Raw genomic sequence first — 13,126 nt, 5'->3', positions numbered from 1 at the left:
GGCCATGCATGCTCTGCCCAGAGTGCAGAATGCAGGACACACGCAGGTACTGCACAACAACACAAGGAACAACCAAGGTTAGTCCTCACATGCCTTACAAGCCACCCATACTGCTACAGTCCTCCCGTCAATGCACACGAAATAGCCCCCATAAAGACTCCTTTTCTGCATGGAGAACTAAGGAAGTATGTGAAGCAACATTTCTGTAAGCCTCTGCACAAAGGCACACCTACATTAAGGCTCTCGGCGATGGCCTTCCTCACAAGCTCCTCTTCTTCCTCTTCCTGGCAGTTCACTTGTCTGGCTTCCTGCTCACTCATTTTCAGAGCCAATGCAAACTGCTCATCTTCAGTCATCTCTAAAGAAAGAAGACAGGATAACACCACCTGGTGGTATAAAGCTACAGGCTTGTGTATATGAGGACATTCAGGAAAACTGATCCCAATTAACTAAAGGAGTGAATTTGAAGTGGATTAGTTAACCCACATTAACCACTGTGTGGATGCTGTTAATTGAGAATTAAAGTGGCCTTAATTCGGGATCTTAATTCACTTCAGAAGTTAAACAAACTAAGCTGAATTAACCCATTTCAATTGTGGCGGGGGAGGGGGGTTCAAACAAGGATTTAATGTGATTTAACTAATCCACTTCAAATATACACTTTAATTAATTCAGATTAACATTCCTGGATGTCCTGACATAGACTAGCCCATGTGAACACCCAGCACGTATGTGGCACATGGAGGAAGGTACCCAGGGACTCTCACATTCCTAGGACAAAAACTTACACCAGACCAAAGCTGTTAAATCTCAGCTTTCCTTAAGAGGTACTTTTGATACGGGCACAGACAGTACTAGATGCAAAAGAATACACTTGTGCAATGCTGAATCACTGACCCAAAGTCCGGTAATTCAGTTAAGGTTTCCATAGCAATCTTAGCTCTGACTCCTTTGGTGTATTCACTACAGAAGGACTTTTCATCCCCTCAGCGTGCAACAGAGATAGCATTTGGCATTGCTGCGGACTGTACGTGCACCTAAGGACACAGGATGAAACTCGACTTTGATCACAGAGCTCTACACGAATGAATGTATTTATAAGGTTCAGTCTCACTGGCAGAGCGGCATGGCAGAGAAGCAGTTCCTTTGTATTATACTTTATTACTGGCCACATAGCACGTCACATTGCCTTGTGGCGTGATATCCTAGGAGGCCCTACTGAAGATCAGGGCAAAGGTGCTGAGCCGGGCTCACCCCATGAAGCAGGTGAAAGCTGTATCTGCTGGACAGTACCCAGAAAGATCTGACATGTGCAAATGGCCCCTTGCCCTGCTCCCGTCACTGCTTTGAGGGATCACTGGGCCAGGTCTGATACATTCAGAACTGCTAGTTCAGCAGCACATTTCCTCCCAAAAGCATTCTTCAGTCACCGTGACCTAGAAGCAAGGCTGCCTTTTTCAACCAAAGCAGGTACTTGGGAGCACACCTATTTATTCAGATTTTGACCCTACACTTCACTATGCTTAAAATACACAACACCTGCAGAATGGAGAATGTGGAAAAGCAACTCAGCAGCTCTTTTAGGAGCTGAAAAATACATTGTCACATTCAGAACGCAAACACAACCAGCAGATGTCCTTCAACCACCTCAAGTGTGTGCACACCTGCCCTGGGGGTAAAACAAAGCCTGAGTCCTCTTAGCCCAAAAGGGCACTTTCTGAAAGCTGAGAAGCAACTAAACATTGGGGTTTTGAACAGAAGGGCCCCTTCAGCCACAACTATACCATCTCAAACACAGCCCACTTTACAGGAGAAATGTCCCCCAGTAAAGCCACACCCAGGGATTCCTGGCCTCTGCTTTCTAAACCATCCGCTTCCTCCCAGCTGCAAGTGGAATCCAGCGGCACTATTTCAGTTGAGAAAAAACGGAGGAATGTGTTGGCTTTCGTAATGACACCAAGTTACAGCACAACTGCATTCAGCCAGCCACAGGACCTCACATTTTGGTGACGTTCTCCCATTCTGTGCTGACATAAAGTGATTTACTCCACTGAAGTGAGGTTGGACCATTCTTTCAACTACTCTGACTACAATTGCTGCATTTACTTATGTGCCATCTCAGTGCAGTGTACTGTTTTGTTTCTGTATTTTTCTTTACAAATTAATCAAGAAAGAAAAAAGAAAGAGCAACAGGGTGAAGTGAAGGCAGACTGCAGTGCACTCAGGACCCAGGGGAATCTTTGTCCTTGGACAAAGTCATGCTGTAATTTTCCAGCTAGAAGGAACCATGAAAAGAGAATTTTCTCGTCCATGTAAACACTGGACAATTCTCCATATATCAGAGAAGGGTCCTGTCACCAAACATACCAATACTCTGCACTCAGTCAGCACCTTTCCTGTTCAAACCCCAAGCCCTGTAAGGCAGGCAAGACTATGACCCAACTCTGCAAACATTTACACATGCAAGTACATTTATACATATAAATAATCCCCACTGCAGTCACTGGGGCTCCCCATGTGCTTAAAGTTACCCAGGTGCACAAGTATTTGCAGAATGTGGCTATCGACATACAGGCAGTTCAATAAATGCACCAATTTCTCAGTAAATTCCTATGGTACCTTTGTTGTCAGTTTCACACAAGTAGATGTGGAACAGCTAGAAAAGTGCTGCCTCTGGCAAACCAACAAGAAAAAACTGAAATGTGTTTGTTTCCCTCCCAGATGTGTAGGTGCTTTGAGGAGTGGGGAAGTCCCACGCCTAGATCCACCAGGAAATACGCAACTGCTGGGAGAATGGACGGAGCTGCTCAGATCACATAAAATCCAAAGGAGCTGATCTGTTTCAGCTGAGCTGTCTGTACGCTGACTAGTCTGCAAGACCCAGAATAGTACATCGGATCGTATCTAAGCACTGCAGGTAGACACTCCCAAAGTGTGTGCGCTTGATGATTATACTGGTCATAATTTATGGTGATTAGAAATTCTAAGTATTGTGTTAGCCTCCTACTGATGTGTGCAAACAGACTATTTCAGAACTCTGAGGCATGAAAATAGATGCTGTGCTTTAGGAGCCAAGATGCATCTCAAGGGTGTCCCAAACAAGATGGCAGATTCTCAGGGTTTCAGAGAAATAAACCACCATCCAGCAAGTAAGGGGCACAGGTGAGCCCATGCACATGCCCACCCTGAATCTTCCCACAAGCATGCCTCTACTTTATATTTTTTAAGGAGTAGTAGCTCCATTATTCCAAAGCTGAGCTTCCTACATACCACACTCCAAGAGACACTGAAGATGTTCATCATGACAAGGCATGAAATCCAACAGCCCATACCCACTGGGACCAAGCCCCGCCAAGAAACATGGTGGCAGGGGAGAGAGATAGACAGACAGTTTTTAAGACATCACAGCCCTAAACAAATTAAAATGTTTCAGAGTCTTTTAAAATGCTAATATGGCAATTTACTACACAAGTTATGTTTCCTTTTAACATTTCCAAAGTGAATTAGATGCCAACCCCACTAATTCTAGTTCTAACACTTACAAATGGAAATGCAGGATCACATGATTTCCACATATCCAATTACAATAAAGATGTTCCAATGTGCTTTAAAGCACCAACTTCAGCCAGAAAAGAAAAGACAGAGGGCAATTTCTGTGGGGTTTGCTCTTCCCATTTATCCTCTCTGAATCAAACATCACAGATCTACTATATTTATGGCTTAGGCTAAAATGAGGAACATGGCAACAAAGCAAAAACGGGAGGCTACAGTTTATAAACCAGAGCCTGGAGAGAGTGGAGACTTCCTAGCATGGGAAATGAGTTGGGGAGGAAGCTCCCACGCTGCCCATAAGCAAAGTGCCTTTACGGAACCAATTTGCCATGCAATTCAAGAAACAAGTTTAAATACACAGAGAAAAAAGATTTTTACTGCAAAGCTTAATTTGCCTAAAAATAAACACCAAAAACCTAATTCTAGTTTATAATAAATAAAAGAGCAGCCCTGAAAGTGAAAGTGATTAATTCATTATTGTTAGCTGACCCCTTTCCCCCAGAGAACGCAAGACCTGCATCCAAATCACATGGAAACCTTCCTCACCCGAGGTCAGGACGTAAGAGCTCACACAAGGCGTGAAGCCCCAAGTCCTGCAGCAGGCCTCTGTCTGAGCAGTTGGCTGTGTGCGGGGAGCTGAAGGGACAGGACACCTCCCCCCTGCACACACACCAGCTGTGGAGTGGCAGAGGAGTCACCTCAGTCAAGACTCGGGACAGGTGGCACCTCTGGGCCAGCTGGGCCACCCTTATGCTAAGGAATGGCCCATGGATATGCCAAATGGCAGCGCAACCTGCTGCACTCCTAGCTCCAAATCCAGCAGGACAGCAAGGCACAAAGACACCAGAGAGCTGGACTCACAGTGTGGGTTAGCGCTCCCCACTTTGTGCAGGTTCCCCATTCCAGCTACTTCACGCAGAGGGCTTGACCCTCTGCCTCCACAGACAAAGGGGCAGGATTTGCCCCATTTGGCCCAGATTCTCGGTGTACAGAAATCCAGCAAAACTGCAGAGGTCCCGACCCATTCTAGAGTGGCTGGAGAGCCAGAAATGTCAGTCCTTCTTGTTACACAAGGAGCACAGCTCTCTGAGCCACAAGCACGAGGGACACAGTCTATGAGTCAGTCACATTTTAATGCAATTCCTACGGCTGTTTCAAAAAATCTCCTCCCTCTCCCCTCCCCCCAATTCTGTTATCTCCTTTGTTTTCCGCCCTGGGGCAAGTGCCAGGGCTTCTACCCCTGCAAAGCGCCAGGCAGTGATAGGCGATGGCACCATGCAAACAGTGAGCACAGTTCATCGAAATCAGCGTTCCCAGCAGCGTCAGAGATGCACTCCACACGGCACCTGCTGCAGTTGTTGCACTAAAACATTTCACTCCTTGTATTGTTTTGAACTGGATAAGTTATTTGGAGGGCTGCCTTCCAGAGCTCCAAGGCTGCAAAGACACAGTCCCAACCAGCGGCTCTAGTGGGGATGTAGCCTGACCCCTGCGCTGTTGGACACATTTATTTCCTTGTCAGCTCCACACCTAACCTAGATATCGGATGTGATATGCGCTTGCTCGGTCACACACCTAGGAAGTGCACTAGTGCGTGCACTCTCATCCTGGGGAATGCACAAGTGACAGACAGTCTATTCAGGAAGGGTGACATTCATCATTGTGCAGGGGGTCAGCCTGAAATCCCATGCATCCTTTAACTCACCACCCCCACCCCCAAAAAATACTGACCGCGGTTCAGTTGCCTTCTACCCAGCTCATGTGAGACCTACGTGCAATTTTTCTTTTAGCAGCAAACTTCACTCTGTCCAGCTGCTGCTTGGTTCTTTTCTTCTGTAATCCATTCTCCTCCTTTGACTCCTGCTGCAAAGAAAAAAACAAAGTACATAAACGACAAGTAGTGGTGCCCTCTTCCCCTTCCCCAAGACACGCAGACAAAAACACTGGCTCTAAGGAACCATCCTCCATTTGAATTTCAAACGTTAATTGAAGAACATTCTGTAACCATTAAAAGAGCAACCAAAGATACGGACTGACATGCAAACAGGAGCAGACAGAGACCATAGACTTCATGCCAGTTACTGCAATGCAGTGCATCTGTTGTACCTGTCTGGCCTTGGTAAAATCTTGATATTCATAAGCAAATTCCTAACATCCAGCACCCTGGCAAGTGAGGACTGTTCCCTTCAGCACAGCTTCTAGCGTTCTGTCCTGGACAATTCTAAGTGCCCCAAGAGGCAGCGCTTTCAACCTTTCAGCTTCATACCCCTCCCAGTCAGCACAGCCAGCCTACCTGGCCCCTAATTCCATCCTAGTACTTTAGGCCTCCACATGTTCCAGTCAGCCATTCCTTTGTGATGGTCAAACCTTCAAACATTTGTAGTCTTGTGGTTTCCCGCAACAGGCCTTGATTCAGCAAACTGCATAAGCACCTGTGTTACTTCAAGCTCATTGACTCAATGGGACTATTCAGACATTAAAACGACACATGTGCTTACATACATTGCCCTATTAGGACTTAGTCAAGCCACACGTTTCCACATAAATCAGTCAGTTGCTGAAGATCCCTGGTTATTTACATTGCTTGCCACTGAATTCCTTCCAGTCTGCATCATTTAGTAAAGCAGGGCCCAACAATGAACACAGTTCTCCAGGGAGAGGCCCCAGTGTTGTCTGGAGAGGCACTAACATCTCCCTGCTCCCTGACACCAGGCCTCTTACTTTGCAGCCCCCAAAAAGCATTTAGTGTCAGCCACATTCGGAATTTGCTGTCTGCTCTCACCCTCCATCTCGTGCCGCTGTTCCTGTCCCAGACTGCTCCTTTCCATGTGGTGTGCACACTTCAGGTTATTTCACCCTGGATAGATACGCTGCATCCTTCCAAACTGAATCTACATTTTGCTGTTTCCTGCCCATAGTTCTTATCCTGCGAGGTCCCTCTGGATTGTGTCTCTGTACGGATGTGTGTCAGGACCTCCTCCCAATTTAGTATCATCAGGGGATTTTTCAAGCGTCCTAACACCAGCCCCTGTGGCCTCTGCTCCACACCTCCCCAGAACTAGAGTCATGGCTATTTATCATTACTCTTTACTGATACCCTTGTAGCAGGTTTTCAGTCCAGGAATGTCCCTACCCAAACCAAGCTGAATTATTTAGCCAAGTAAGATTTTGCAAGACACAGTATTAAGTGGTTTCCTGGAACCCTAATACATTATGCCTATGCAGTCCCTTCCTCCACGGATTGCAGAACTGGATCAAAACGAGCAAGCATGCAATATCTCCACACTCCTGCTCCCATCAGAGGGTTAGTTCTGACTATTCCTTTCCCTTCTCCAATCACACCCAGGCTCTGACTTCGCTCTCAATATCATTTCTAAGATCTGCTCCTTTTGCTCTGCCTCCAAAGCGAAAACTTTGTTTCATACCATGATTTGCTCTAGCTGGGATTAGAGTAACTTCCCCCTCTCCAGCTCCCCATCTACCCCCTCCTCAGCCTACCCAAGGTTCAGCAGTTAAACTAATATTCCACTCCCAGTCCCCTGCCCAGGTCACCCTCCCCTCAACCTCCTTGGGCCCCTTCACTGATTCTCTATTTCCTTCCCCCTGGCTCTACCCACACCGACTCTCCCTCGCCCTATGCTGTTTGCCATAGCCCCACATTGGGGTGACATGCACCCCTGCAATCGCCTGGGAAGAGTAGCCCTGTGCTAACGTTCGGACAGGCCCTTGTGCATAGGAGCTGGGGGTGAAGTCCATAAAGCCATGTGGCAATCTGGCCTTTCCTTTGTATGTGAGACGCACACACCCCGATGGAGTGACGTGAAAGCTCTCGTTTCCCCCTCCATCCCTAGTTTAAAGTTCCCATGCACGGAACAAACACTTATAAAACCTGCTACAGGGAAATGGACCCAAATGACTGGAAAGGGATCCAGATCAGCACACCGGGGCATCAGAATCCCTTGAGGTGTCTCTAGTCTCACACGCTCAGTCACCTAGTGCAGTAGACCCCTCTGTTTTACCATTTGTGGGTACACAAGGTCTAAACATTTAACAATTTCAGGAGTAAAATTATATGCAAAGGAATGTTTAATTTGCTTCACGATGTTCCACCAAAGAACTGCTGGAGTGAATCCAGCTATGCCTGATGGGCCCAACACACACAGAGCATCTCCGCTCCAGAAAGTCTTAAATCTTCCTTATTGACTGAACCAAAGAACCGGCACACACCATTTAATTAGGTTTTACTTCTGCAGGTGGGAGGCTGCACCTCCAGGGACAGAGAAACCCTTTGCCCAGAAGTACTCTGCATGCAGGCAATGACAGCCTTGAGATCCCTGCAGTGGATAGAGGGGCCCGCTCTAGGCTGGCCCAACCTTTTAACAATGCTCATCTGCTGACAAGGATGGTACAAACTCAAGGGGCCACTCAACCAAATGCTTCTTTAATAAGATCTCCCAAGTCCAAAAAAACCAATTAATCAATTAAATATCTCCCAGCTGCAGCCAGTGCTTTCTGTTACAAGATCATCTCTCATAGGCCGTGTACAAGGAGAAACTAATAACTATGGCGGGTGCAATGAGCCCAGTGCACACTTCTGCTCTCAGTGTCAGCCTGGGGTAAAGCCTCTTCTCCAGGCTACAGCTTTCAAATGCAGCAACCTGAAGGAATCCAAACTTCCTCCTCCTTGTAGGCATAGGTACTGGAACAAGAGGTGCTGGGGGTGCTAATGCACCCCTGGCTTGAAGTGGTTTGCATCATATGCAGGGTTCACAGTTTGGTTCCATGGCTCTCAGCCCCCCCCCCCACACACACACATACACACAAATTGTTCCAGCACCCCTGTTTGTAGGAATCTGCTCTTTAATTTATGGTTCATTCTCATGAGCAATTTCACTATAAGCATTGTCCAAAAAGCGAGAAAACGGTTGGCTTCCAAAGCTCTCTGCATGTTTAACATCTGCTTTTCCATGATGAGCTCAAACAGGCAGTAGAAAAATAAACTACCTTTCTCAAACTCACTTTGCACAGACTCAGAGGAGCAAATCCAGCCATAATGCAGGCAGGTGCAACTCTACCTGCCTCTAAAGAGTCTGCTTGTTTGACTCCCCTTCCCTCTCCCCTGGACACAGCGAGTGCCCTCACGCCTGACAGGGAGCTTGCTTCAAGCATCTTCATGAAAAGAAATGGTCACTGGAAGCCAGAAGAGATCACCAAAGGGAAAGGGCAGGTCAATAGCACGGCACAACTGTGCTACCAAGCATGCAACAAGAGGGCAGAGCCAAAATCACAGGAGCCCTGCATAATTTAACGGTTAAAAGTCAATTCAATGTTGGAAGTACCACTCCTGGCGCTAACCAAGGCTGCTGTTGAAATCAAAGTCACACTCTGCTCTATTAGTCTCGGAGTTCAGTTCACATGCCATTACCGCTCTGCTCCCACTTTCAGTTCATCAGCATAAACCTGCTGAAAGCAGACACTTCAACAAGAAGATGCAACTGGGCTTGTGCCAGACTTGCAGCTTCCGATAGGTGAGAGAGAGCCCTGTGCAAAGAGAAGGGGCTGTCCCTGGCACCAGATCTAGGCTCGCTTTTATTGCCAGTGATAGCAAGTTCCAGAGCCAAGGGTCCTCCCTGAGAATCCCCTTCTCCTCCTCACGTTTCACCTGGGGACCTCAGGCCTCAACTTCTCTGTTGGCACAGCCAATCTTAGAAATGGCAAGGCCTTGCCCTTTGGAGAGATGGACCAGGACCTTGGAATGGATCTGGAAGTGGACAGGGAGCCAGCAGACCATGAACACTTTGGGAATGTGCTCTCATGGCTCTGCCAGACTCAGAATGTTGGCTACTACATGATGAACTACCTAAAGCTACTGCGTGGCCTTCACAGTTAGCCCTAGGTAGAGGGCCCCGTAGTAGCCCACTGTGGAAGTGTCAAAAAGCCATCTCTCACCATGGCTAGGCCTGCATCCAAGAAGAAAGCCACAAGACCACCTCCTAACCCAAGATGAACTACACACTACCTTGACTACCAGAGGGTAAGTTACAGAAGCCAGGTATTTATTAGAGGTTGAGCTTATTGCTCCTGCCAGTCCCTCAAACCCTTCCCTCTCCTTCTACCAACATCATCTTGGTCAATGGATTGAAAATAAACCTGCTTCTATTTATCCAGGTGCCAGGTGCCTTCAAATGAGGGACACTGGGGTAACAGTGGTGTTTGTGCCAGATGAGAAGGAGATGTGGAGCTGGGTATCATCAGAACAGAGATGGCATTGAACTCATTGCATCTTGCAACCTCTCCCAGGGGCTTGGTGTAGATGTTGAGTCTCTGTGGGACTTCACACAAGCTCTATGAATAGAAGCAGCTACCCATCACAGCCCTGGGGGCTCTATACAGGATGACTGAGTGAAACCACTTTCAAGTGACTCCATCCTCCCCCTGAAAGGTCTCACGGGCAAACCAGCAGCACTTTACAATCACTTTATAAAGGCTGCTGATCTATTACCAGTATTAGCATAGCTACCTGGGCTCTGCCCATAGCTCATCGGCTTGGCTGGCAACGCGGCCATACTAGAGCTAGATTTCACCTCCAGCTGACAAGGCTCTATCAGTGGAACTCAGCAACAAGCCAAATTGTACAGCATCTTTTTTCTCAGGAGACAGAGCAGTAACTGGTGAGAATGCTAGTGTCAGCTGGTTTCTCAAGCGCTGGCTGAAATATTGCAGATCTGAGGATAGATAGAAGATTGTCCTTCAAGGAAGCACCAACAATCTCTGTCAACAGAGGGCCTGGTGTTTCCCAGAGGCTTTCACCAACCAAAAAGGATCAGAACCATTTTGTATGTGGTGACACAGACTTCCCACAGCATTTCCTGTTTGTGCAGGGAATGCTGTATGGTCATCTCCCCGTTTCCAGAGTTGGGAAAAGAGTTTCAAATTTGCTTGACTCTTTCCAAGAAGGAGGACCAGAGTTCCTTGGCTCCAGGATAAGACACACGCAGTCAGTGTGGATTACACAACCCACTATCCAGAAAAGTTCCTGCAGATGAGACTTTTCAGATGCCACTGAAAAGCCCTGAGCAATTAGAGGAAACTTGCCAAAATAGCAGTGATGAGCTTAGCAATATAGCATGACTGAGAAATTCCTGAGAGTCAGTTCACCAGAGATCATCAACAGTAAGAAGCCAGAGGCTTTCCAGGTGCTTCTGCTACAAGATCTGCTGGTCTAGGAGGAGAATTGGGGACTACAGATATCTGCCAGGAGATTGCCAAGGAAAAAGGCCACTGACACTATGCTGTCCAAGACTCTCCTTGTTGTCTTTGAATCGTGAATCATGTCCTAACAACTGCAAGATGAACTGAGAATTTATTGGTTTTTAAAATTGCTATTTATCTGGAGTATTACACACCTCTTATAGACAGGTAACAAGGTCTTGCTGGAGCAAAATCAACAGTTACAGGGCTCAGGACTAAAATTCAACTTGATGTACATTGCAAGGCTGAGGGTAAGTTACAGAAGCCGGACATTTATTATTCAGAACCCATAGGAAGCAGAGATCCTTCCCAGGAGAGAAAACTGGAGGGCACTGCTATGACTCCAGATCTGGAAGCCAAGGATTGAGAGGTAGAAACAGACCATACGGAATAAACCCACTTATCCAGCTGACTGTGAGGTGCTGTCACTTAAACAGAACCTAACTGGCTCATTAATGGCTTCTCTGAGCATCCCTTTCTGTAATATGGCCAGTTATGCCATCAGAATTTATTAAAAATATAAGAATGGTCATATTGGGTCGTCCCAATGGCCATCAAGCCCAGTATTCTGTCTTCCGACAGTGGCCAGTGCCAGGTGCTTCAGAGGAGATGAACAGAACAGGGTAATTATCGAGTGGTCTGTCCCCTGTCGTCCAGTCCCAGCTTCTGGCAGTCAGAGGTTTAGGGACACCCAGAGCAGGAGGTTGTGAATCTGCCCATCTTGGCTAATAGCCATTGAAGGACCTGTCCTCCAGGAACTGATCTAGTTCTTTTTTGAACCTAGTTAATACTTTTCGCCTTCACAACATCCCCTGACCAGTTCCAGAGGCTGTGCGTTGCATAATGAAGTACTTCCTTATGTTTGTTTTAAACCTGCTGCCTACTAATTTTGTCCAGTGACCCCAGCTCTTGTGCTATGGGAAGGGGTAAACAGCAGGTCCCGATTCTCTATCTCCACATCAGTCAAGATTGTTTAGACCTTGATCACCTCCTCACTTCGCCGCCTCTTTTCCAAGTTGAACAGGCCCAGTCTCTTTAATCTCTCCTCAGGTGGAAGCCATTCCACCCCCCGCACCGTGTCTGTTGCCCGTCTCTGTACTTTTCCCAATTCTAATGCATCTTTTTTTGAGATAGGGCAACAAGAACCACATTCTATACTGAAGACATGGGCATACTATGGATTTATATAGTGGCCTCAAGATATTTTCCATCTTATTATCTCTCTCTTTCCTTATGGTTCTGAACATGCTATTTGCTGCACAATGAGTGGATGTTTTCAGAGAACCATCCACAATGACTCCAAGGTCTCTTTCTTGCGTGCTAACTGATCATTTAGACCTCATCATTTTATAGTGTGACAGGGTCGGGCCAGATGGCTATAGGAGAGTGATAGAAGGCAGTTATATTAGCCCCAGGCTAAGAAGGTCCCTTTTCCCTGGGTAAGGTACAGGGAAGGTTCCAGAACAATCAGGAACCTTCTGGAGACAATTAAGACAGGCTGATTAGAACACCTGCAGCCAATCAAGAAGCTGCTAGAATCAATTAAGGCAGGCTAATCAGGGCACCTGGTTTTTAAAAAGGAGCTCACTTCAGTTTGTGGCGTGCGTGTGAGGAGCTGGGAGCAAGAGGCACTAGGAGCTGAGAGTGAGAACGAGGACTGAGGAGTACAAGCTTATCAGACACCAGGAGGAAGGTCCTATGGTGAGGATACAGAAGGTGTTAGGAGGAGGCCATGGGGAAGTAGCCCAGGGAGTTGTAGCTGTCACACAGGTGTTACATGAAACACTGTGGACAGTTGCGATCCACAGGGCCCTGGGCTGGAACCCGGAGTAGAGGACGGGCCTGGGTTCCCCCCAGATCCTCCCAACTCCTGGTCAGACATAGGAGGAGTCGACCTGGACTGTGAATTCAGAAAAACGGCCAACCTGAGGGCTGCCGTGAAGCTCCAAGGCGAGCAAATCCGCCAATAAGCGCAAGACCCACCAAGGTAGAGCAGGAACTTTGTCACAATAGGTATAGTTGGGATTGTGTTTTCTAACGTGCATTTCTTTGCAGTTATCAACATTGAATTTCATCTGCCATTTTCTTGTCCAGTCACAAGACAATTTTGTGAAATTCCTTCGTAACCCTTCACAGTTAGTTTTGGACTTCACTATCTTGAACAACTTTGTATCATCTGCAAATTTCGCCACCTCACTGTTTACCCTTTTTTCCAGATCATTTATGAATATTTTGAACCGCACTGGTCCCAGTAGAGATCCTTGGGGCGCTCCCCTATTTACCTCCCTCCACTGTGAAAACTGACTATTTATTCCTATCCTTT

At 47.0% G+C, this 13,126-nt stretch overlaps 1 protein-coding gene across 13 annotated transcripts in view; it reads right to left on the bottom strand.

Annotated features, from left to right (window-relative positions):
* Nucleotides 1-13,126, bottom strand: part of UIMC1 (ubiquitin interaction motif containing 1) — a 59,568-nt gene that overhangs the window by 28,530 nt on the left and 17,912 nt on the right. For 12 of the 13 annotated variants that reach the window (XR_006283203.1, XM_043520621.1, XM_043520620.1 and 9 more), the window contains exons 3-4: nucleotides 5,325-5,415; nucleotides 234-358 (exon numbers count right to left, since the gene is read on the bottom strand). Coding sequence is in view for 12 of the 13 variants with exons in the window: in XM_043520621.1 (XP_043376556.1) it covers nucleotides 234-358; nucleotides 5,325-5,415 (216 nt within the window). In the remaining variant the exon portion in view is untranslated. The remainder of the gene's footprint in view (nucleotides 1-233; nucleotides 359-5,324; nucleotides 5,416-13,126) is intronic. The other variant, XM_038412664.2, reaches the window with a different exon arrangement.

This window comes from Dermochelys coriacea, chromosome 8 (assembly GCF_009764565.3).
Source record: "Dermochelys coriacea isolate rDerCor1 chromosome 8, rDerCor1.pri.v4, whole genome shotgun sequence".
Taxonomy (NCBI): Eukaryota; Metazoa; Chordata; order Testudines; family Dermochelyidae; genus Dermochelys; species Dermochelys coriacea.
Note: the sequence above shows the minus strand (reverse complement) of the source record. Positions and strands in the feature narration are given on the sequence as shown.